At 54.1% G+C, this 24864-nt stretch overlaps 1 protein-coding gene across 3 annotated transcripts; it reads right to left on the bottom strand.

Annotated features, from left to right (window-relative positions):
- Positions 1-6748: 6748 nt before the first annotated feature.
- Positions 6749-23057, bottom strand: HOXD4 (homeobox D4). Of its 3 annotated transcripts, XM_041773223.1 has the most exons (4): positions 22925-23057; positions 9986-12261; positions 7831-9721; positions 6749-7373 (listed from the first exon to the last, which is right to left on the bottom strand). In XM_041773223.1, exons 3-4 carry the CDS (start codon positions 8261-8263, stop codon positions 7033-7035), a joined length of 774 nt encoding a protein of 257 aa, XP_041629157.1. In that variant the 5' UTR covers positions 8264-9721; positions 9986-12261; positions 22925-23057; the 3' UTR covers positions 6749-7032. The 3 variants fall into 3 exon arrangements, with proteins under 3 accessions (XP_041629157.1, XP_041629156.1, XP_041629155.1); XM_041773222.1 differs by lacking the exon at positions 22925-23057 and having other exon boundaries at positions 7831-9718; positions 9986-13129; XM_041773221.1 differs by lacking the exons at positions 9986-12261; positions 22925-23057 and having other exon boundaries at positions 7831-9766.
- Between the last annotated feature and the right edge of the window lie 1807 nt (positions 23058-24864).

Below are 24864 nucleotides of genomic sequence, written 5' to 3'. Positions count from 1 at the left end.
CTGCGTGTCCCCTCTCGGCCTGGGCGGCCGATCGCCGAGACCCGCGCACCTCGGAACCGGGCCGGGCCCACCGACCCGGCAGGCCCCGCCGCTGCCGGGCCGCGGCTCCCCGCTTCCTGCGGCGCCTCGGAGAAGGCGAGGAGGCTGCGAAATCAGTCCTAGCCCGGCTTAGCTGGGAGTCGCGGGAGCTGCTGTCTAGAAATGGCACAGCAGGACCCGCTCCAAGCTCTCTGCGAGGTGCCCGCGGAATTTACCCTAACAGGTCTGCTGCCGGACAGCGGTTCGGCCCTGGGCCGGGCGGGCCAACAGCCTCCTCCAGGGCCTGGCCTGCCGAGAGCCCCACGGCCCTCTCCCAGACCCAGCCGCCCCCGCAGAATCCCGCCCCACGCTGGGGTCTCCAGCCTATCCCCTCCACCACCCCCCAAGTCTTGTTTTCACAGCCAATTCTGCTTCTCAACGGCATCCGGCTCGGAGCAGATGCCCTGTCACAGCTTGCAAGGTCTCCGACAGGCGATGGCAAATGTGACTGTGCTCCGAAGCCCCAGAAGAGCCGGGGAGAAGGGGGTAAAGTCCTCCTCATCCTCACTTCAGAGGCACAGGAAGTCCCGGAGGACAGCTCACAGGCTCCAGCCCCCAGACCTGTCGGGGAGCTCCTCCTTTTGTTCACCTGGCCGGGCCTGGCTGGAGGAGGCCCACTCGGGTCGCCTCTTGAAACCGGACCGTGGGTGCCCCCAGTTCACCCCCACCCGGTCGATCCCGCCCCCTAGCTGCCCGCCGGGGGCCCAGCGGCCAGCCCGCAGCAAGTGTTAATCTCCTGCCAAAGAGGGGGGCCGCTTTGCGGGAATTTGTCTCCAGGAAAGGATCTAAGCCTTCTTCAATCGGAGCATATGTTCATAGAGCAATAAACCGGAAAGATTTACAGTCCTCGCCCGGCCCCCAACAGCCTCGCACCCTTTCAGGAATTACTTACGATGATTTATCACATCAACCCGGGCAATTGTCACACTGATAAAATAGCCCGGGCCGGTGCCCGCCAAGCCCAGGACTTGGGAGGCTGTTGGCTGCCGGGCTGCCAGCGGGGCTGGGGAGGCTTTTGTGGGTTCCTCTCTGGGCCCAAGGGGGGATGTTGAGGTGAGTTGGGGTGGGTGGGGTTGGGGTGGGAGGGGAGCCAATTCTCATTGAGAAAAACGCAAGCAGCTCAGAGAAAGCGCCCGGAATCTGTGCCGGAGCCACTTGCAAAGCACATAAACATTTGTCATCTTTGAATAATTGAATTAATGTATTATTGTTTGAATGTATAATTCATAGCAGAGGAAACTTTGTCTCTGTCCTGACGGGGGGAAATATACACACACCAAAAAAAGAAATCAAAACATACACACAATCCCCAAACAACTACCAAACAGCCAGCTCCAGCTAGCGGAAATCATCCTCAAAGCCAACGGGAGGGAAGGAGGCGCATAAAGAGGCTCTCCTCCGGCCGGGCCCTGAGCTGGGAGCTGGAGGCGGCGAACGCCCGCTGCGGCCCGGCCCGGAGCACCCCCCCCACGGCAGGCAGGGGGGGGTGAGGTGGGAGCTGAGCGGCTAGTGGGACCTCAAATCCCCTCGGAGAGCGGGAGAAAAGAGGCTTGAACGGGAGGCGACGGCCGCCGGCCTCCGCAGCGCGCCCCGGCCTCTCCCCCGCGCACCCCTGCCCCGGGGCTCCTTTCGCCCCAGGGTCTCCCGCTCCCGCCGCCGCGCGCGGACCTCGAACCCGGGCCTTTAATTTTAGATCCTCGCCCAAATTAAAAATGCAAAAATAAAGGGGTTAGAAGGAGAAACTCCTGGGGGGGGGGGGAGGGGTGGTGACAGAAGCAGCAGTAGGGAAGGAGGGGAGTGGGAGAAGCAACTCGGAAATCATGATCTGTTGGTTAAAAACCTGCCTGGGGTAAAATTTCAGCTGGATTTTATAGCCCTCTATTATGACGCAAGGAAAAATTTACGACCCTCGCCTGAAAAGAGGGCCGGGGCCTTTTCTCACCGGTTTAAGAATAGGCAGCAGATGCCGTGACAGCGACCATTGTTCCCGGTAGACACAGGCGACCGGGCAACCTCGGCCCCGCGTGCGCCAGGCGCGTCCCCCAGCCGGGCGGGTTTTTTTTTTTTTTTTTTTTTTTTTTACAACTCCTGTTGTTTCGGGGCCGGCCGCGCGCACCCTCGCCCTCGCCCTCGCCCCCCGCCCCCCCACATGCTCACACGCACCCCCGCGCGCTCCCAGACACACACTCGGCCGCTCGCAGTGATTTTTCATAAGTGCAAAGCTCCGCTGAACCAAAGGTCACCCTCCGAGCCACTAACAACTTCTCGCCGGCGCGCGGTTCCAAATCAGGAAGCAAAGGGAACGATTTGTCAGCGGCCCTGACAGCTAAGTTCATTAAGGATTTAAATCTCGAGAAATAAAAGTCGCCAAAATATTTACCTGCTGGCCGCGCTCGCGCCCCGCCGCGGGGGCCGGGGGTGCAGGGGGCTGGGGGCGCCGCGCGGCCCCCCTCGGCGGGTGATATTCTTGGGATCCCTGCACTTTCCAAGTCGGAGAGAGCCCTTTGCGTGGCAGATTAATGACGACTCCGTGTTTCTTAAGGGACGTGCTGAATTAATTATTTCGCCAATCACGTGGTCGGGACTTGTAGAAATCTATTCTTATCATCTTCCTCGCACTTTGGAAATTCTCCGGGTTACGAGAGGCCCTCCCCCGGCTGCCGGCGAGCCCCGGCGCCCAGCCCGGCGCGGGGGGCAGGGAGGGCGCCCCATCATGGCGGGAAGCGCCGTCTGCCGAGGCCCCGACTTACTGTACTGCACTGAGCGGGCTCGGCTAGGGACTCGCTTCCTCCTCCTCGGCCCTGCCCGCGATTCAATCCACACAGCGGTATTGATGTATTGGTGGGCACAGGAGGAGCCATTAGCCAGAAGACGGGCAGAGGACAATCATAAAATGGGCCTGAATATTTAAACTTCTGTCTGCACACTTATAAATACACATGTCCACGCGTCGGAGGCCAGCCCTTCCATATATTAGGGACACATGTCTGATTTTATGCATTCTGCTCATTTCCTGTCGCGAGCGAGCTCCCCCTCCCCGCCCCCCCCCCCCCCCCAGCTATTCTGGGACTCCTGTCTTGGCCCACTGTGCAAGGCGAGGCCAAGACTAGAGAGACAGAAAAAAAAAAAAAATAGTGCACGCCACTTTTTATAGTGGGGAGTGTTTATTGTCGTCTGGAGGGCAGAGGGGGCTCTAGGGGGAGGAGGGGCAGGTGCTGGAGGCCCCAGTGGGGCTGAAGGGCACAGGAAAAGTAGGAGTCCAAGATTGGAGGCCAGAGGGGTCTGGTGGGAGCAGCCACTGGCCAGTCCCACGAGGCCCAGAACCCAGGACTCTTCCAGAGTTGGGGTGGGGGGTGGGCAGGGAAGTCTCTCACCCACCACAAAGCAAAGAGAGACTCAGGGGGTCTGGCGGGGGGCTACCCTGGGCCACACAGAGAGCCAACCTGGAGCCTCCTGTTAGCCTAGGAAGTTACTTATTTTCCTTTCAAAAAATAATGCCCTGCAGCCTGAATCCCAGCATAGGCTTCCCAATGCTCACGAAATACGGTGGCCAAATTGGGAGTGTGCATGTGTGGGGGACAGGTTAATGACAGATTTGCTAACCCTTCCACGGTTTGACCTTCACATGTCTGGCATGATGCAGAAATTCATAAAATAAACTGTTTATATCGAATGTTAAGGCTTTTAGAAGACTTAATGAAGAATGCTTCTGTGGAGGCACCAAACAGGATGGAAGTTTCGCTACACCTTTTATTATTTCAAATATAGATCAATGAATTACATCAAAACTACAGGCAACAATTAGTATAAATAATACTTTAATCAGTGGCAGCAGAACATTGGTCAATTCTATTAAAAAAGCATCTTGTGTGAACAGACACCATGGGGCTGACTGACAATGTCATCTCCCAACAAAAGGCTGCAATGGACAAAGTGAGATGGGAGTCTGAGGAGCCATGTCCTCAGCAAACACTTCACTCCTCCCCAGTCACGACCCCAACACAGCTTTAAGAAAAAAAAAAAAAAACACAAACCACCAAAACAAACACTTCTGGCTCATATTTGGGGGAACAAACTGGAAACAAATAAAAGCAAATGGGCACTGTGCCTTTCCACATCTAGGTTTCTGCAGAGTATGTTCCCAGATGGAAACTCATTTCCTTCCCTGCCCTAGGTGGTGGTGGTTGGTGGGGTGGGGGGGGGGGGTGGGGAGGCACTACTTCTTCCCTGCCCCACTCCTGTGGGCCCAAATGGACACCAGGGTCCGATTGGGACCACAGGGTTGAAGGCTGCCCCCTGGGCCATCCAGGCTCCATTAACATTTCAAAAGACAATCCCTGGAAACTGAGGAGAACTGAGACTTATAAACAAAGAAGTTGTTTCTCTGATTTAGTTACTTTTCAAAGTAGTGGGGCTATGTTTGAGAAGGAGCTTGGGTTTTCTTCATCAAAACATGCCTCTTGGCTTTCCTCTGGGGGCATGGGTGAAGGCTGCTACATAGTTTTGGCATTTGGTCTGAAGCTGGGGTGAATAACCTGAACTTCTGGGAAGGGGGAAATCTATATAATAATCTTTATAATATACATGTAGTTGGGTGTTGTGAAAATATATACTTTCCCCGCCCCCTCTCCCAAGGAGAAGGTTCAATATATTCACAGGTTTGGGCTTCAGGAAAGAATCTTAGCAACTTTCCAACTTGCCTAACGATAGCGGCTCTTTTCAAATGCTACATCCAAAGACTGCTCTCCATGTTAGAGGGGGAAAAAAAGAAGAGAAGGGTAGTTAGAGTCCAAAAGGTTAAGGGTTTAGAGGTCAGTCCTCCCGGCTGAAATACAGCTAATCGAATAGAAAATTTGTCCTCTGGATGAACCTGATTCTGTAATTTAGCCGAACTTCAGTAAAATACCTTTTCAGCTTCTCAACGTGAGGGCGTCAGAAAAAAGACGTCTTGACTATGTATGAACTCTTTGCTTTTTGTCATAGAAACAATGATGCGAATAATGCAGGAATATCCATCTTTAATATCCCGACGTGGCGATATTCAAGTATTGCCATGTGCAAGTCTGAGAGCCAGGCTCACCCCAAGGAGGAACAAAGAGCTGTCCCCAGGGTCTAATACAAAAGACCAAGGCTTGGAAGATACTTTAGAGAAGTGGAATTTCAGCCTAGGGACTCCAGTGAATACCTGCTCTTAGCTCTCAGGAGACACCAAAGAACATGCGTGCAGAAAAAGTCTTTTTTCTCCCTCCATTTAAATATATTTTTAAAAAATTATCTCTGAACCTTCTAAAGTGTTTTGAAGCACTGGTTAAAATTAAAAAAAAAAAAAAAACTCCAGTTCTGAATCTCTCTTTCATGCTCATCCCTTCCCCCCCCCCCACCCCCTTTTGTCACTTTTTGGGAGCTACAACCAGAGGCTTCTCTTTGGAGCCTGAGGCTTTGGGGTTTAAACTTCCAAAGTCTTGTTTCATTTCAGTATATGAACTCTGGCCATTACCTTTGACTCTTTCCCCCTTATCCTTAAGGGTCAGCATTTTAGAAAAATGAGCTTTGAACCCTTCTCAGGCAAGGCATAAGAAAAATGACTAAAGAACATCACTCCTGTTGTTTGAGACTGATTGTTTTTAAACCACTATTCTTAAGGCAAGGAAGAGGGCCTGAAACTTTTATACTTCTACGATTTCTGCTTCTAATTAATGTTGAGAAAAACTTCCTTACGTTTGTTTAAAACATAAAAACTTCAGGGGGAAAAACCCCTAAGACCAAGTTTTGTGGACTTCTAGATTCAAATAGTTTTCTCTCTCTTTTTTAAAGCTAAAATTTCCCCACTTTCCCACTTTCTCCCCACCATACACCCCCTCTCTCCCATATAGGCCCTACACCAATTCCTATAAAATACTGCTATATGGGTTACTTGGAATCCAGCATTTGGAATCCAGTTGGAACAGAAAATTCAGTCATTACCTAATGACCCAGAACATAGAGGTTTTGTTTTCTTTCCCCAGAAGGAAAATGTTGGACCATTTGTTTCTTTCTTTTCCCTTTTCTTTAATCACCCAGAACTAGTTGTAAGCACAGTGCTGAAAAAAGCACATGTGGAAATATATTTTCAAGAACTCAACTTTGAGTGGACCCTTTGCTTCCCTCTAAAAGGGTTAAGGGCCCCCTACACACATTTCCGGGGAGTGGGGAGGGGGTGGAGTTCAAAATGCCGGTTAGAGCCAGAAGTTAGTCCACACATCTCAGATTCTTCTCCCTGAAACTCAGCCCCTTTCACCATCTCACGATTTTTGGCATTAAGATGTCAGTGATTTCTGTACCCCATCCCCCACAAATAAATATTTAAGCAAATATAATCTAAACATAAAATAACCCGTTTCCATTTCCTTCTTAGACTCATTTCTTTGGGCATGGGGCCACTAGGAGCAAAATACTCTTTTTTTCCACACTGGAAATTATACAGACAACCCAGAAAGTTCACAAATCCTGGCCCAGCTCTCCTGTCTCCACTGAAAGCACCTAGCACAGGGGTGGCCAGCCTTCTGCCTCAACTCCCCCACATTATTAAACCACAAAGCTCCCTGGAGGGGTGGGGTGGGGGAGGATGTTCCAATTCACGCTGGGATAAAGTACCCAACCTTCATTTGCAAATTCAAAATCCAACAGCAGAGATTTTCATAAGTTTAATAACTCGCCAAGGTTTAGGTTCTCAGTAGCTCCTGCCATAGGATCGTGTACTTAGAGAGAGAATCCCGCCCCCCTCCCACCCCCATCCCGCTCCAGGGAGGGGGCTGCCCTCGGGCAGGATGCTAACCTAGTCCGAGGGCGGCCTGCGTGTCCCAGGTCCACCCCACAGTACCTTAGAGCCCAGGGAGGTGACAGCAAGCCCGGCCTGCCCCCGCAGCTTCGGCTCAGCCGGGAGCGCAGGGAGGAATGGGCCCAGGGTCCCCACTTCTATAAGGCCGTCAGGTCCGTGTGGTGGTCCTTGGCCAGCGGAGGCAAGTGCTGGCCGGGAGCAGCTGAGGAAGAGCAGGAGGAGGACGAGGAGGAGGACGAGGACGAGGACCTGCCTTTGGTGTTGGGCAGCTTGTGGTCTTTTTTCCACTTCATCCTCCGGTTCTGGAACCAGATCTTGATCTGGCGCTCGGACAGACACAGGGTGTGCGCGATTTCAATCCGACGGCGCCGCGTCAGATACCTGTTAAAATGAAATTCCTTTTCCAGTTCTAGGACTTGCTGCCGGGTGTAGGCCGTCCGGGACCGCTTGGGCTCCCCGCCGGTGTAGTTGGGGTTCACTGCGAGACAAAACAGACAGCGCGGTGAGGCCAGCGCCCGCCGGTAGGCCCCGGCTCCCCCACGCGCCCGCCGCCGCCCGCAGCTCCGGGCCCCCGCCCCCGCGCACACGCGCCGCTCCCGCCCGCTCCCCAGGCCCCGGGCGGGGATCCCCCAACGTGCTCCCGGCTCCCCGGCCCGCCGCGAGCCCCACAATTCCCCAGCCTTTGGAAACCGCCCCCCCTCCTCCACCGGGTTCCCTCCGCTCTGAAAATGGAGTCCTCCCCCACCCCACCCCCATCTCCACCCCCTTTCTCGCCCACCGCCAGGCAGCCAGCCACATGGTCCCGGCCTGCTCCCTCAGCTATAAAAATTTATGGAGAGAGTAATTGCGGCGCCCAAGGAAGCCCCCCGCCCCCACCGCACCCCCAGGGCCCAGGCCTCCAGGCTGGGGTGGGGACGGAGGGCCGGGCGCCTTACCCGAATTCACGTGCACCTTCTTCATCCACGGGTAGACCACAGCCGGCTGCTTGAGGGCCGTCCCGGGGGGCGGCTGCTTGGGGCCGCCCGGCTGGCTGCAGGCCCGGGCGCCGGGCAGGGGCGCGGGCGGGGGCGCGGGGGGCGCGGGGCACGGCTCTCCTGGGGCTCCGTAGTGGCCGCCGGGGCCACTGGCTTCTTGCCCGTGACCCCGCGAGGGCAGCGCGGAGCCCGGCCCGGGGCCGCCTCCGAAGGTCTGCTCGCCGAAGTCGGGCCGCGGGTAGAGCCCCGGGGGCTGGAAGTCTGCACCCTGCACGCCACCGCCGTAGTAGTCGGCGCCCTGCTCGCCTAGGTAGCCGCCCTGCAAATACTCCTCGCACGGAGGGAACTTGGGGTCCACATACTTGGAGTTCACCATATACGAACTCATGGCCATTAATTTCAGAAGGTAGAAAATACTAATTTTTCTCGTGTTGTCTTTTTTTCTCCTTCCATAGGGCCCTCCTACTTGCTGTCAACTGAATAAAGTTGGCGGCCATGTGACCAGGCCAGCCAATAGCGAGGGAGCGAGTTTATCACCGGGTTGGTGAGCATCTCATAATTTTCACAAATTTAACTAAATAACATACGTGTAATCAAGTGACTCGCCATGGCACATTTGAGGGCCCCCACCAGATGTTAATATAGTTCTCTAATCCCCAGCACCCTCGCTCCTGGCAGGGCATCCCAGCTTTTGTCTGCCACTGACTTTGTTAACCTCCAGTGCCCTCTCCACTCGCCCCCTGCCTGCAAACAGCCCCCCAAAATGGGCACAGTTCAAGGGGGGGATGAAACTCCAAGTCTGTCAGGCCGGAGAATACCCAAAGGCAGGTGGGTGAGGGAGCCTCTGAGTTAGGCAGAGAACCCCAGGCAGGCAGGGCTCCCGCCAGCCAGCGGGAAGGGGACTCTGTTGTACAAAGGCCGAGTCCTGGCTTTGTCTTCGCCAGGGTCACCCAAAAGTTACAACAATCTGGCTGGTCTGAATCAAATCAGGCAATGAGTAACTGCCAAGCTGTCTGTGAGTGCCCAGGCTGCAGTGATTTTAGCCAAAGCCAGTCTTGCAGGTATGGCCAAGACTGCCACCAGCTCCCCGCCCCCCCCCCCAGCTTATGCAACTGACGGGTGGGCCTGGAAGGTGGTGATGGCACCCTCATCTCATCCAGATGGGCTCCAAAGGACCCTGCACTCCTTCTTCCCAGCCAGCCTTCTTCCCACTCGGCAGCCAAGGACCAGCGAGCCCCCTCACTGGGTACCCTTTGACCTCACCTTATATTCCTTAAGGGCATGGGGCTGGGTCTACCTGGCCTTCCACCTGGCTCCCCAGCCCCCCAAGACCTAGCCCTTTGGCCCTGCATTCATGCAACCAATTAAGGATTTACACAGGAGCCTCTGTTTCAAGGTGAGGGGCTTCTCCAGGCAGAGGCTCCACTATGTCACCAGGCTCAGTCCATCCTCCTGGAGTCTAAGGTAATAAAACAGAAAGGAAACTGACCCGCGGCCGGCTGCCTCTGGCCTCTGCTTCCGACTATGGCTATTTCGGAGAAACGTGAAGTTTTTGCATCGACCATATATTCCCCTAGAATCGAATCTGTGACTATGTGGATACCACACAAATTCGGTTCTACAGGGTATATATAGACAACGTTACTACCTCCGGGTTCCACCCAGAGTGGGTACCCAGACCGCAGCCAGCACCGGCCTCTTCCTCGGAGCCACCACCGCCCGACGCAGCCACTCGCACTTTCAGAGAGGGTTCAGGTAGCTTGAAGAGCTTGGTGGAAATTTGCAGCAGCGAGTTCCCCATCCTTGTACCAGGGCTGGAGTGACCGAGCAGCCAAGGAGGCAGGACAGTCTTCTTAAGAAGGAAAGAAAGAAAGAAAAGCAAAGAAGAAAAAAATCATCCATCCCAGAAATGGCGGCTTTATTACCCCCCCCCCTTGATCCAAATAACCCACCCCCTTATCGAGTGGTATTTTCCTGAAAGGAGCAAATACCCCCCCAGTGGCAGAAGAAAAGATGCAAGAAGGAGAAGAGAATATCCTCCGCCCATTCTTTTCCCCAGCGCGGGGGAAGCCAGGTTGGCTGGCAAAGCTAGTGTTCCAAGAAGTCTCACGTTTACCTTCCTGGGCCCTGTGCGGGGCTGGCCTCTGCGTCCTCCTGCTGCAGACCCTGCGGCAGGCACTGCTTGCAGGCACCGAGCTGCCCCGGGCTAGGGTCGGCGTGCTAATGGTGAAGGGCAGGGCGAGGGGTCATTCGAAATCATTTACAAACATATCACAAAGTTTCATTATTTTTGCTTTGCAGACAGCAGCACACAAGAGTACAAAAGTTCATGAATTGCACCCGCCCCAGCGCCTCAGTGCCGTCTAGGGCTCACCCCTCGGCTTGGGGCACCAAGGATACAGACACACTCAAGAGTCTGGATGGATTTCAGGGGCGGAAGGAAGGATGCTGGGGCTCAAGAGGGGCTTTGGGATCTTCCGCTGTAGGCCGGAGATGTTACAAAAAAAATTTTGGATTGTTTTGGTTTTCTCCCTTATGATCCAAAAATTAGTTTCAGCCTTATCCTGGATCTGGTGGGGGTAGAACGGGAAACTCCCCTCCGCCCCCCAGCCTGGCAAAATTGGCTCCCTGTTTCTACTCTGTACTTTGGACACTCTCCACCCCACCCCCATCTTTTGGTTCCAGTGCTTTGGCTAGTTTGTAGGGATTTCCTGGGTGCCAGTCCGAGGCTGCCTCCACACCAAATTCCCTTGTTCAAGGTGGGGGGGTCCCCCCCCTGCAACTTCCCCTAATGCCAAGCGTTCCCACACACCCACCTGCCTGGGGACACTGGGCCTAGGCTTTATCCAGACAAATTGGGAGAGCCTACTGGGCTGGGTGGGGACCCGGGTGAGGGTACACATTTTCATATTTGTTAGACGCTGTGACCTGCATTTCACCTTATTGCTCCACTTGTTCAGACAGGTCAAAGCCAACGAGTTATTGATGAACAAAAGCGTTAAATATTCACCTCCCGCTCAACTGCCCATACAAATGCTTTTGATCTCTGGGGCTTTTTGTGCTGTGTTCAGCTACAGGGTGCCGAATGTGGGTTTGCAAGCGAGGAGCACTGGCAGAGATAAGCACCCAGAGCCGGGGCAGCAGCAGGAAGGGGGTGTCCTGGGAACACCAGATTTTCCAGCCTGGAGCGCAGAACTGGTTTCATCTGAGCCAGACTTATTAATAGAGGGGAACTATGAACTGGGTGGAATCTCTACTTCTAGGGGTCAACTAGGCTGCCCACCCTGGAGGGCAAAGAAACCTGGCCCAGAGCCAACCCCTAGCTTCTTCCACTCTGGAGTAAGGGTGCCTGGTTCCTATCGCCCTCCTACATTCCTCCTTCCATTGAAAGAAAATAATCTCCATTTTGCAACGAGGGAGGGGTCACTGTGTCTTCCTTAATTCTCCTGCCACCACCTTCACCTTAATGAGATAGTCCTCCTGGCGATTTCACAGGCCTCCTCAGAAATGTACCTGTCTTCCGCCGCTCGTGCAACTCAGAAAGATCCAAACTTCTGAGCCCAGAGCCCCAAGAATCTCTGCCCCCATCATCACCACCACCACCACCACCACCACCACCACCACGTTTGCCTGCAACACTAGCGGCCCTGGTGCGAAAATTCTTCAACTGCAGTTCCAGAGAGCAGAGGTGCACCAGAAGGGTCGCATCCCTCCCTCCTTGCTCAGCCCGTGTCCCCAGCCCAGAGCCCAAAGCTCTGGGGCTGGGGCTGGGGCCGGGGGAGGGGCGAGGAGGGATTTCCACGCAAAGCTCAGAATTCGCAGCCCTTCCCGGAAGCGGACCAACTCCACACACCCGCAGCCGCGAGGGGTTACGTTTTTCCTTTCTTTCTTTCTTTCTTCTTTTTATTAAAAACAAAACGAGACAAGACGAGAGAAGGTTGGGCCAGGCTGGCCCGGGGTAAGCTAGGCTGGGCTGCGGGGGAGAGTCGCGTTGCTCTGGCGTCTAGCAGGTTGGTTCGAGCGGAAAGCGATGCTCGCCGAAACTTGTTAATAGGGCGGGCTGCTAATTAGCTGCAAGCTCTTAGCAGAAGCGTCGCCGCCGCGGAGCTGCACCTGTGCGAGCTGGGGAGGCCTGGAGAGGCCCGGAGAGGCCCCGGGGGACGAGGGCGGGCGCCTGCGGCGGTTCTCTTGGGTGCGTGACTGTGAACTAGGCCCCGAACCATCCATCCAGGAGCCCAACTTGGCGCCTCCTCTCCCAGGGAGCTTCCCTCGCCCGCCAGGCCCGGGCAGCCGCGGCCGCCCTCCCGCCGGCACCTCCCCGCTATCCCCACCGCCTCCGCCTTGCGAAGAAACGGGAAGGTACTCACGGGCCGCAGTCTCCTGGTCCCGAACCTGTTGCAAGGAAAACGGGGGGGGGGGGGGGTCACTCAAATTCCACAGGATGATAAAGCAGAGATAGAGGATACACAGAAAAATGACAAGGCCCGGACACCCCACCAATACCCAGACCTCCCCGCTTCGGGTGCCGCCCCCAGGAACTGCGCCAAGTTCTCCGCGGAGCCCGAGCCCGCAGTCCTCAAGGGCAGCCCCGGGCCGCGGGAGAGCCTGGCCCGGCACCTCCCCCACTCCCTGCACCCTTGGGCAAAACCTCACTGCTTGCTTGGCCCGACTCAGGCTGCCTGGAACAGGGTTTCCCCAGTGGGAAAACGGGAAGCGGGGAGAAAATGGGCCTTTGTGTGTTTCCTTCTGCACCAGCGGCCGGGTGGGCGCAAGTCCCCTGGGCTGGGGCAGCCGCTGCATCTGTCCCCTGCCCCAGCTCCCCGTCTGCCTCGCGCTGGGAGCCACTCAACCCCCCTTTCCAGTTTCAGATTGGTTTCCAGTTCCCCAGCCCCAACCAGCGCCCCAAAACCTGTCTTCTCCCTTCCAAAGAAGGACCAGGCATGACTGGGACTTGCTGTCCCATTTCTGCTCCAATTCAAAACAAAGGGCGATTTCCAAGGGAAATGAGGACCCAAATGATAACCAAGGAGGAGGAAAAAAAAAATCGATGGGTTTGAAGGTAAATGGCAATGCTTTAGATTGTTATGCGGCTCTCTGGATGTGACAGCATTTTGTCAGCATTGCTTCTGGAGAGCCCACAAAGCAATCTCACAAAGCGGTGATCCTCACTGGGGCTGGTGTCCAGGTTTAAGTTTTCATCTATTCTGGGATGGCAGTCTTCCCTGGGAAATCTCAGAGGCAAAGCCATCTCCATCCTCATCCTTTCTCTCCCTCCCCCTCTCCCCTCTGCTCTCCCACTCTCTCCACCTAGACTACCACTGTTTAATTCCCGTCTGAGCCAGATGCTCCATTATGAGGAGGAGACAGACAGTAAGTCCCTTTTGTGAGATAGGAGCCCTCAGTTCCCAACTTTCTATGTCCAGAAGGGAGGGGAGGAAACCGGGATTCCCATTCTATTTGTTAATTCAGGTTCAGGCTAAAATGAAAATTAACTTCGCTGGGACTTCTGCTCACCCCAGACAGGAAGGCAGAGAGATCACCCACCCCTGGAGTTGTCCTGGAAAAAGTAATAAGTGACTTACTGGTTTTCTCTCCTAGTGGGCAAGGGAACTGGGAGCAGAACTGTCTCCTTCTGAGCCTGGTGCTAGCTGGAGCCTCTCACTTCCCTATCGCTGCTTCAAGAACCAAGCATCTGCACTTGTATGCTCTTAACCTAATTTATGGTGGGAATTATATTTTGGCTTGTCAACTCTCAAGCCATAAAACAAAGTTTATTGGAATCACGTGCTCGTAAATAGCCACTCAGGTCTCATCTCTGCACAACCATAAATAACCTTCGGCTTTAAACTTTTATTCACCAAATAAAGGTTCACTGCAACTGTTCTCTCACATTTAAATAGTTCCAAATATTCAGGATGCAAGGAGGGTCATATTCATATCAATACCCTGGGCTTTTCAAACAGCATCTTTTCAGAGAAGTCTGTTTAAGTGGGGGAGATAGTGCTATTTCGAAAAGACTGGTTGGTGGGCATGTCTTATGAGTCTTTGGCTGCATTCACTGTGAGTACCATCGGCTCCTTTATTTCAATCATTTTCTAGCTCTAGATGTGGTAAATAAAGAGGAAAGTCAAAGGCTACTTCTTACTTGCTTATTCCAGGAGTTAGTTGAGATTTTGTTCAAACTTCAAGAGAAGAAGGGTGGTTAGGGAGAGGCTGGGTGGGCTTGGGATGGGGGTGGCAGTTGGAGTTAACACTTGGCTCTGTGTTGTTGTGGATGGGCTCAGTGAGAAAGGTGAAGGTAGCCACATGCCTAGAGGTTTCTATAATTTGCTTAGCTCTGAAAGGGGAGCCTTTGCAAGTGACCAAACTGCTTAAAACAGCAAGACTTGGGATTTGGTAAAGTGAGAAACTGGAGAATAGCCCCATCGGGATCTTTGGCAACTGAAGCTCTAAAGAAGGTTATAAAACAATAAAACAGCCCTGGTGTGAAGGGGACAGGGTGTGAGGAAGCAAATGAGGTTCTCAAGGAACCCAAGCCCAGGAAGTCAGATGTCCCTACTCCCACAGGGCTCGGGGCTCTTGGTCCCTGTCCCCAAACCTGAGTGAAATGCTACACCCCCACACTGCCACTCCCACTAGAGGGTGAGCCTAAGAGAGAAGGAGGGAGAGCGCGCTCCTGCTGAGAAAGCCAAAAAAAAAAAAAAAAAAGGAGCTAGGGCCCTAGCACGCAGCTCTCAGGGAGAATGTGATATTTTATGCTGGGCCAGGTGGGGATGGGAGAGATGCCCCCAGCTCCCACCAACGGGGGTAAATAAAAAGAGACTTGACCCCCAGCATCCTTCCATAGCCCACCAGAGTTTCCACCAATCAGTGTGAAAACCTGTGATTTCGACATTTCTGATGAAAAGAATGGGTGCTACTGGTAGGTTTGTAGAGCACACGCACACATACACAATTTCTAAATCAAATTCAGTTGCAAAAGTTCTCATCAGCAAGTCCTACCTAGCCCAAGAAAGAGATGACCCTTCTCCACAAAGATCTCTTTGCATTCTAATTTCCGCCCATTCTCTGTGTATTTCTAAATCCATTCCCTGATTTGACTTTCATTAGCTAGAAAGTGGGGAGCTGTTAGCTCAGACCGTAAGGCATTTATTTCTTCCCCCCTCCCCCATTAGCTACTTAGGAGGCTCTTTTTCTTTTACAGTTGGTAACATCCGTTGTAAATATGAGTAAAGATCAACTCTTCAAAAAATGATTTCTGATTCTGGAAGGACTGGGTGAGCAGCTTCAAAATTAGTCCCAGTTAATCCACGGTAAAAAAAAACAAAACCAAAAAAACCCACCAAAACTTAGAATTCCAGAGGTTGGGAAAAGCTTTATTTTTCCTTAAGTTAATAAAACAGAATTAATAAAAGGATGTGTGACTTTCTAGGCAATTGTGTGAGCTTTTCAGGGAGAGTGGGGTATAAGAAGGAGACCAAGCTGAGGAAGTGGTTGTTTGAAACAACGCGGGGTGCCTAAATCTGGGCTCACTAGATATTTTTTTAAAATGAGTGGTGAGGAAGGACGGAAGGACGGTGACTGGGCTTGCTTGCAGTCTTCACTGTGGCTCACACAAGAAGATGAATACAATGACACAGCCTACTCTGTATATTTAGATAATAACAGGAAAGTAACTAGCTATGCAGAGGAAAAAGGAGGAAAGGAAGACAGGCAGTGAGGCAGATATCTTCAATTACTTTCTAATCTGAGGGCAGCCAGGCCACATGATTAAAGAGAGAGTGTCTACCTTCCTACGGTCTTCCCTTGCCCCCGAGCCCCCAGGATGAATGAGAGAGTGGGGATGGGAAAGAACAAACTTGGTCTAATAAGAAGGCTGAGCCTCGGGGGAACAGCATACTAACTTGGCCGGTTTGCTGGAGATTTCTCAAGGAGTTTCAATAGTGGTGGTGGTAGTAATGGAAGAAGAGGTGTGGAAGGAGAGGTTGATGCCTTCTTTAAAGCCTGTAGTGAATTAGTTTTGGGGAAAAGTGGGACTCTGGGCACTATCCTTCTCCATTTGGCTGGAAAGGGCCAGTCCTGGGAATTCCTGCCCAGAGAGCTCCTATGAGGTAGGGGCCCGTGTAGGGTTCCACCAACCTCAAAGCCAGAGCAGCTCCCAGGAAGAAGGAGAAAGTGAAGGGGCACCAGCAAGTATCAACTACACTCCAAATGTAATGAGGTCTGCCCTCTGTCCACCCTAAGGGCCCTTGCTATGTGGCCTCAGGGAAGAATATTCTGACACTGACTTTTAAGAGGTCTCTTGCCCAGAGGTAGTGTTGAGCTCTCCTCTTAAACCAAGTGTCTGCATAACCAGGATAGATAGGGATTAAGACTCTGAATGAACTCCCTAGGTGGGGGGCAGATGGAAGAAGACTATGTAGGCCTGGCACTTGGGAACACAGGATGAGGGGTGAGCCAGAGGGGGGCTGAGCAGGGAGTCGCAAGCAGGAGAGAAATATGATCCCTTATTCCTGGCACCATATTCTATCACTGAAAAAGGAACATTTCTACCCTTATCCTCAACCCTACCTCCTACACTGGAGTCTACTCACTGGAGCTCTGGTTTGGTGTCCTCTGGAAAGAAAAGGTGACCCCAGGAGAAAACCCCAATTGGGGAGATAGGATCCAAATGAATGGGGCTTGAAACAGGACCTTTGATGATGGAGCCAGGGGCTAGAAAAGACTCCAGTGGTATAAAAAGAGTAGGGTCTGGGATGATCATCTTAGTACTCTAAGAAGCAAGAGTGGAGGGTAGATGGCACAGGAGTTGGGGATGACTGGAGACTACAGCACTGCCCAATGCCATAGGCCAAACTTCATCCAATATGGTTGGTAGCTAAAGAGACTATTTGTGTTTTTTTTTTTTTAATTTTTTTTTTAATTTTTTATTTATTTATGATAGTCACAGAGAGAGAGAGAGGCAGAGATACAGGCGGAGGGAGAAGCAGGCTCCATGCACCGGGAGCCTGATGTGGGATTCGATCCCGGGTCTCCAGGATCGCGCCCTGGGCCAAAGGCAGGCGCCAAACCACTGCGCCACCCAGGGATCCCAGACTATTTGTGTTTTGAGAGAAAATCTGACCCAGGTAAACTCCTGGTTAAGCCAAGTAGCTTGGTGAAGGGCTGCAGAGTCCTCGTTCGTAGAAGTCTATAAGCACAAGTCATGAAAGCCAGGACTAGAGGTTGGAACCTGGTTGCAAAGGCGTCTGTGCACATATGTGGGTTATAGCATGAAATGGCATTTACACAGCTTTTAAAAAGACAAAATCTCAAAAAAATGGTAAGGCTGATGGAGATTTGGGGGGATAAGTCCTCTCCAAGATACACATTGACATTACTGTGGCCCATGTTGGGGAGCTGTGGCTCAGCCTGGGCCCTGGAGCCCCGAGCTCAGAATACAAGCAGATTAGGAGGGAGTGGGACACTTCTGGCATCCTCTGCTGTTGCCCACTGGCCTTGTGCTTTTCTACCCTGCTCCAGATTTCAAGAGACTAAAAAGGGGATACTTGCTTTGCTAGTTGTGACTGATGGGTGGTGGTGGAGGAGACTCAGGAAAGGCCTGAAGCTTTTCCATGGATATGCCTGGGTGGGTATGAGGCTTCTTCAGTCTGACATTTGCCCACTGAGGAGCTAGGGGCACTTCCCTTCTGGATGTGGCCCTGAAGTCTACCCATAGGCACTGGAGACCCAAGGGGGCAGGGCCTAAGAGGCCCCCTACAGCAAGAGGAAGCATCCCAGAACTATGTTCTCCTGGGCCTGCCACTTTCCGTGTGTGACCAAGCCTAGGCCTGTCTTCTCTGAAGGCTTCAAGAACCGAGTGAACCAGGTCTCTTTCAACATCAGGCCTGATGTTGATCAGAAAAAAGATAAGATAAGCAACATGTACTGAAAGCTCGTTATGTGCCAAAGCACTTTTTAAAGTACTTGACCGGTGAGTTAATGTCTATAAGGTAGGTAGGATAGTGCATGGCAAAAAGTATTGCAATGTAAGTAAAAATCTTCATAAAAACCCTTCAAGGTACTCTTATTCCTACTTTTCAAATGAAGAAATAGGCCCAGGCAATTTGCCCTACTTGCCTGAGGTTACATAGCAGGTAAGTGGTAAAGATCTGAACCAAGGTAGTCTGAACTGAGAACATACTCGCCTTCTTAAAATCTCCAAGTTAGCAAGAAATCAAAGTCCCTTTCCCTAAATGGGAGCAATTAGTCTATGGGGGTAGTGGCTTTTAAAAAATCAATTAGGGAGGGACCCCCAGGAACTATGGGGAGCAGGGTGCTGAGTTTTAAAGGGAACTTGGCTCCTGGACATCAAAAAACCATAGAAGCAGCAGGAGAGACACTTGACCAGTAGTTTGCAAATATAGGCATGCTTCCTAGTTGCCTTTTGGGAGAGTGTTTACAAAATGCAGGTCCCAGATACTCTGATTTAAGAAGTCTGGCTGAGACCCAGGAACCTGAGTTATAAACAAAGGTGAATGCAAATATTAAGAATCCTTGCCCTTAAGTACAGAAAGGAGGGAAGAAAAAGACTGCCTTGCCCACAGACAATGGAGGATCCCTGGGGTCGGGTGGGGGCGGACTGCTGAGGCTGGGTGTTACCGCGGTGCAAGAAACGAAACCCACGGAAGCCCCGAATTGGGTGCAGGGGTGACAAGGGGTGTGCGTGCGCGGTGTGGAAGAGCTGAGATGTGCATGTGCAGTGTCCCCACGCTGCAAAGTCCAGGAGATTCCCTCAAGCCCAGAGGGAAGCCCAGAACCCAGGCGGCGTCCCCGGAGGGTCAGGGCGAGGCCGGTCGAGCCCTGCGGGGGGAGGCGCCGAGCCCTGTGCCTTTCAGGGCTGCCCATTCCGGGTACCCGGGGTTGCAGGAGGGAAAGTGGCCAGAGCAGCAGCCCGGCCTCAGGGGGCTGCCTAGGCTCGTCGTGTCCTCCTCCTGCGGGCCCCTAGTTCCCTGCTTTTAGGAGCCCAGCGCGCGGAAATCGCGCCACCTCCGGGAAGGCGGAGGAAGTGAGGTGGCCTGCCACCCTGGGACCGGCCTTCGGGCTCCGCGGCCTCCGGTCGGCCGAGGCCGCCCGTCCCGGGAAGCAGCCGTCTGGGGGTGGGCCCGGCACCGACCCTCCACGGAGCCCCGAAAGCACTTGGAGGCCGCAGGAGGAGGGAGGGCAGTCACGTGTGTCCCCCTCCCCCCGCCCGGGGCATCCCCGGCGCCGCCGCAGCTGGCAAGACGCTTGTCCTACAGCGCCTCCTCCTGGACAAGGCGACAGACAGCCGAGCAGGGGCACGGGCTGCCCTGGAAACCCGAGGCTGAGGCTCCCTCGCGCCCCTGGAGGTCTTCGGGCACCGAGGCTGGGAGCCGGTCACTGTGTCTCCCCGGGGGGGGGGGGAGGGCAGAAGTCGACAGGCTCCCGAGACCGCCTCCCACCCCCGGGCTCCCGGCCCCGGAGCGTGCATCCCCCATTAATTAGGCGAGTCCAGGCGGAAAATCCCTCCAGTTTGTCCGTTTATTTATTTATTTATCTGACCGCTCTCTGCTGAGCCGCTGGACCCCGCAGGGACCACCCAGGGACCCCGCAGAGCCCTCGACCGTCCTGCGCTGTCGTAACGGGAGGCCGCGAGCGGGACGGCTGCAGGAGGGACCGGCCTGAGGTTGGGCGGTTAGAGCCGCTCCAGGAGCAAAGGCCGCTTCCTACCCCGGACGCCCCAGGCTGGAAAACAACCCGATGCACTTCCCCGAGGATCACACACACACCTTGTCTCTTAAGGTGTTAAAAGTGTGTGTGTGTGTGTGTGTGTGTGTGTGTGTGCGCGTGCGCGGGCGCGCGTGTTTCTTTGAACCCCTCCCGGAAAGAGGACTGAACGTCCCCTTGGCCACCAGCTCGCGTTTGCAGCCTGCGTCTCAAGTACAGATTTACACGGGGCTGGGGTGCGGAGTCCAGCCGACTGGAAACAACGTCGTCAAGGACAACAGGCTTGGCTATATTTAGACGGAGGCCGCAAGACAGGCAAGAGGAGCGGCGAGCACGGAGGGCGGGCGGCGTGGAGCGCTCGGGAGCCCTCTTCCTGCCCGAGTCCGCTCGCCCCCTCCCCCCGCCCGTGCCGCGCGGCGGGCTCCGGGCTGGGCCACTTCACTGCACATGCGCCAGGCGCAGGCGAGCGTGCGTGGCAGGCGCTTGGGGCGCTGAGCGGTGCAGCCGCCTGGCCGCGCCCCGCGGTGCCCGCCACGGCCCGCTGCCCGCGCGCCCACCTGCACGGGGCTCGGACGCCCCGTCTCAGCGAGGCGGGAAACGTCCTTTCTCTCCCTCTCTTTCTTTTCTTTTTTTTTTCTTCCAGGAAAACCTGTCTGAAGACCCTCAGCCATCCTCTCTGATGTGCAAGCCCTGTTCCGCCAAACCCACAAAATCGCCATGTTGCCAGTGAACACCCTCAAGGTTGTCATTTGGATCCGCGATTGCACATCTAGTTTCTCCCGAGTCGTTAATCAGGGCGTGGGGTGGAGTGGGGGGGGTTGAGGGGGAAGGGGAGTCCCCCCTCCCTGCGTTCAGAAAGCACAACTTCTCCCTCATTCTGCACAACCACCAAGTCCAAGGGACTCGTTCCTAGAAAGAGGGTATCTATTCACACCAAATCCGGAAAAGTGGCCCTAAATTGGGCTTAAATCGGAATTCCGAGTTCTTGGTGGCTTCTCCCTAGCTTCCGGTGCCCCCGCGTGCCCTGCCCCGCGGCCGCACTGCGGCAAGGCCGTAAATACCTCTAACAGCTGCCTGCCTGCCCAGAGTGAAATACTGTCTTTGTTCCGATTTCCCTTGCTTCTCTAGCTCAGAAAACAGAATTCTGGCGAAATATACTTATTTGAAGGAGCGTATGATAGGAAAATAACGTTTGGTCTTCAGCCCTGGTGCTTGGCCACATTTATAATAGCGGGCTTTGCTCTTTTCCCTGGCCCCCGGGAAGCTGTAAGCCCAGCTCGCAGCCTGACCCCTAAACACGGAGGCTCGGACATGTCAGTGGCCTCGGGAACTGTAAACGGACAGAGGTTCGGGCTGAGGACGCTGGGACTTACACTTCCTGGCTCGTGAGCTCTGAGGGTCCAAGTGTTTCTTATTTCATTTTTAAAAATTGGGTTTAATTTTTTTAATTGCGTTAACAGGGACAATGGAGGCATTTCCGGCAGCAGCAAAAGCGTTAACTGGTCTCCTCCTGGCCTGAGTTCAAATGTGATTTGCAGATTATTTATTCCCTTAAATGCAATCGACCGTTAAGTTCCAGTAAGCTCTTAATGCTACCACAGGGCTTACAAAGAACCCTTCAGTCCTCCATATCTGCCCATGACCTCACCCTCTGCTGCCTGCCTAATAAGACCTGCAGTCCCCCTAGGTCCTTAGTCACTTGGGCGCACTCAGCCACCCAACCCAGGGAAAAGCCACTGAAGCTCTGAACACTAGGGCTTGCCCACCATGGCCACAACTCCTCCTCACCCCCACGCTTGTCCCAGCTCGCCTAGGGGGCCCCTTAGGCTTTGGCGCTACCAGGGGACAGGCCTAGGTCCTGCCTCGACCAGGGGCCTGTTTTTCAATGGTTAATGCTTTTTATACCAAGATGAAACAAAGATCTCAACAGCCATTGTACTGTAGTGGCGAAACAGTTACAAATTACAGACATTTCAAGCAAAAAAATATCACTCAGTTTCTTACTCCTGAGATTATAGTGACCCATGACAATTCCTCAGACTGGCCACAAAAAGTGGCCCTCCATTTTGAAACCAGTGTGATCCCATCCCTAATTACTAAAAATACCTTTCTACAAAGATGTCATTTATTGTTTAGAAATACTTTATGGCCAAAACGATTACAAAGAATATTTGGAATATTAGGATTTGCCGCTGGGTGCTCTGGAGACGATATTCAGCGCTGCGCAGGTCCACCCCATGCGCAATGCGGCAGACTGTCCACAGGTTTTAATATTTCACATGGTGTTCATGAGGGAATAGTCAAGAGGATTCGACAGATGCATCCTCAAGTGCTGTTCAAAATCGGTGGGATAAAAGAGCATTCCCCCCCCCTTTTTTTTCCTGCAGAGGATTTTCTTTTGATGCATATAAGGTTTCAGTTCAGTAATTTTGAAGAAGAGGGTAAAATGTTGCCATATAACGTTTATTTGTGGGCAAAACCCTAGGACAGTGCATTTAGAGAGCAAAATATCTACTCTTTTCCTGTTCTGGCAAGTAAGAAACACACGCGATATTTGAACTTAGACCTGCTTTCAATTTCTTAAGTATCTGTTGGGTTTTTTACCCAAAACTTGCACCAGGTTTTCTGATACCATTACCTCCCAAAACATGTACCCATTTTTGTGACATAACATAATCCAAATTCACCCGATACATTATTAGATGTGGGAGGCACCTTGCTTAAGTCCTTGCAAAAATTCTCTAAGAACTAGAGAAACGGTTAAAAATATTTAAGATGCCATCTCACACATAAGGCCCAATAAGCCATAAACCCTAGACATTAGCCAGCATCACTCGCCAAAGCCCAGACGGACAAACCAAACCCATCCTGGGTACACAGAACTCACCCCACCCCCACCCCAAGCCTCAACCCTCAACCCTCAAAAAAACACCTGTTAGCCTCCCAGATACCTCTGACCACAGACACGCCGCGAAACACTGCTGGGAGCTGTCGAGGGCCTGCAGTGACCCACAACAAAGCGGAGACGTCCGGGAGGCACCTCGGGATTCGCCCCAGGGTGGGGACGGAGGGGCTCCCCACCCAGCGGGGGCCCCTCTGCCGTTCGCCCCCTCTCCGAGTCCCGAGAGGGGACGGGGCTTCCCTTGGGCTTCGCAGCCCCGCCGGACCCACCCGGGGCCCCCGGGGGCGCCCGCTCGCACGCGGAGCGCTGGGGAAGCAGGGGGCGCGGCCGGCCGCCCCGGGGCTGCACGGGGCGTCGGGCCGAGCTCCCCGGGCGGCCCCGGGGCTCCTGGCGGCGGGGCCGGGCGCGGGGAGGGGCGGCTCTTACCCGGAGGCTGCGGCGCGGGAGGCGGCGGGCGGCCCGGCGGCCGCGGAGTCCGTTAGGCGCTGCCGGGCTCCGCGCGCCGGGCTGCAGGGAGGCGCTCGCGTTGCAGACCCAGGCGCCTCGGAACCGCGGGCTGCAGGCGCCCGAGCAGGCCGGGCGCGGCGGCGGGAGGGCGGGAGCCGTGGGCGCCGGCGGGGGCCTCGGCGCCCCGGGCTCCTTCCGGGCTCTCCCGCCCGCCGGGCTCCCCGCCGGCTCCGGAGGCGGCCGCGGCGCGGCCCGAGCGGGGCGGCGGTGGGGCCCCGCGGGGCGCCGGGCGGGAGCCGAGGCCGCCGCGGACCCCGCAGCCCCGCAGCCGGCGACTGGATCCCACCTCTGCAGAGACAAAGGTTAGAAAAAGAGGGGGTGAGGCTCCAGGAAGGCAGAATGCGGGGGGAAATTCGCCTGGGAAATCAGGAAAAAGGCCGTGAAGGCGAGCGGCGCCTGCACATGACCAGCCGCAGCCAATGACGACCGCAAATAGGTCATAAAAAGGTCTATTACCAAGTTGTAAATTTTCTTCAAACAAAAAGGAATTTGCTGCAATTCCTTGCGGATTTTGCACATACAGCTCGCAAGCGCCATGTTTTTTCCTCTTTCTCTGCCCGCTATCTCCTGCCCGCTCGCTCGCTCCTTTCCTCCTCCGTTTCCTTCCTTCCCCCTCTCCTCTTTCTTCCTCCCTGCCCCTCTCTGCTCTCCCTGCGTCTCTCGCCTCCATGGTTCCTGACTCTCACCTTTTCTAGGAAGCATTTCTTATGCTTTTTTTTTTTTTTTTTTTTTTTTTTGCTTTGGCTCGAAACCTCTGCTGGATGGAGCAGAGTTGGGTTAGAGGGGAAATGCATGCGGTGCGCGGCCCAGGCGCCCGGGAGGGGATCCCGCCGGGCACCCCCCCTCCGACTCTCCTTGCGCGGGTCACTTGGCTTCCCCTCCCGTCCCCTCCCCTCCCAGAGAGGCCGGCTCCCGAGCCGCAGGAAGGCACTTTCGGTTTTTGCCCCTCTTCTCTCCAGGCGAGCCAGCCCCACTGATCTTGCGCAGGAAACCTGGGCTCTGCAGGCCAAGAGAGCCCGCCCTCCCCCTCACGCCTCTCCGACATAAATTGGGGTCCCTCCCATTTCTTGGGGTTTCTGGGGGCAGGAGAGTCACCAACCAGCTCGCAGCTTGGAATTGGTTTTAAGTACTTGTCAACTTCTCCAAAACAATCTGAATTCCCAACACTTGGCATTTATCTTCGCAGAAATATCCTCCTGGACAGTACTGGGTTAAAGGGGAAGCAGTCTTTCTGGATCCCCTATGAGACCCCTTGCCATGTCTCCCCTAAGTGCAATTCTTGTTTCTATGCAATTTAATTCTAGTTTCTCCCTTTTGCATTGCCCCCCCCCCAATATTTGTCCAGCAAAAAGCCTGCTCCATGCATTATTGAAGAGGAGGGGGCTCCATTTGTTCGGGGGCTGGGGGGGGGATGGGAAGAGTGGATCCTCAGTTTCAGCCTTGGGGAAAAAATAGCCCTTTTTCTTCAAAGGCGGGAGTCACATTCCTTTTGCACTTCTGATAGGAGCTGCTCCAGAGAACACCAGCTGAAAGTAAATGTCCTTGAGGGCCCCAGCATTCTCCTCATCATTAATGCACGGGCATGGTCATCCAGGCTTCAGAACCTGCCTGGAAGAGGTAACCCATCCCCCCATCCTTTCAAGGACACTGTCTTTGGACTTCTGGTAATGCATCTATAAATATTTGCATTGGATGTCTACAGGTAGGTTTTCTGTTATTAACATCCTCACATCCAGTAAGTACCTAAGTGAACATAGACTTAAACAGGAAACACACAGCACCCTCTGGAGCAGGCCATTTGTATCCCTTGAAAAGGTTCCGATGACCTTGGATGTTTTTTATTAAAGGAATTCTGTTGC

The sequence above is a fragment of the Vulpes lagopus genome, chromosome 11 (assembly GCF_018345385.1).
Source record: "Vulpes lagopus strain Blue_001 chromosome 11, ASM1834538v1, whole genome shotgun sequence".
NCBI classification, from domain to species: domain Eukaryota; kingdom Metazoa; phylum Chordata; class Mammalia; order Carnivora; family Canidae; genus Vulpes; species Vulpes lagopus.
This window is presented reverse-complemented; position numbering and strand designations above follow the sequence as displayed.

Excerpts from the sequence above, each read along its gene's own strand:
- HOXD4 (XM_041773223.1), bottom strand. The coding sequence starts at position 8,263 with ATGGCCATGAGTTCGTATATGGTGAACTCCAAGTATGTGGACCCCAAG. Across the intron at positions 7,374-7,830 it reads GAAGGTGCACGTGAATTCGG|TGAACCCCAACTACACCGGC; the intron begins GTAAGGCGCCCG and ends TTTGTCTCGCAG.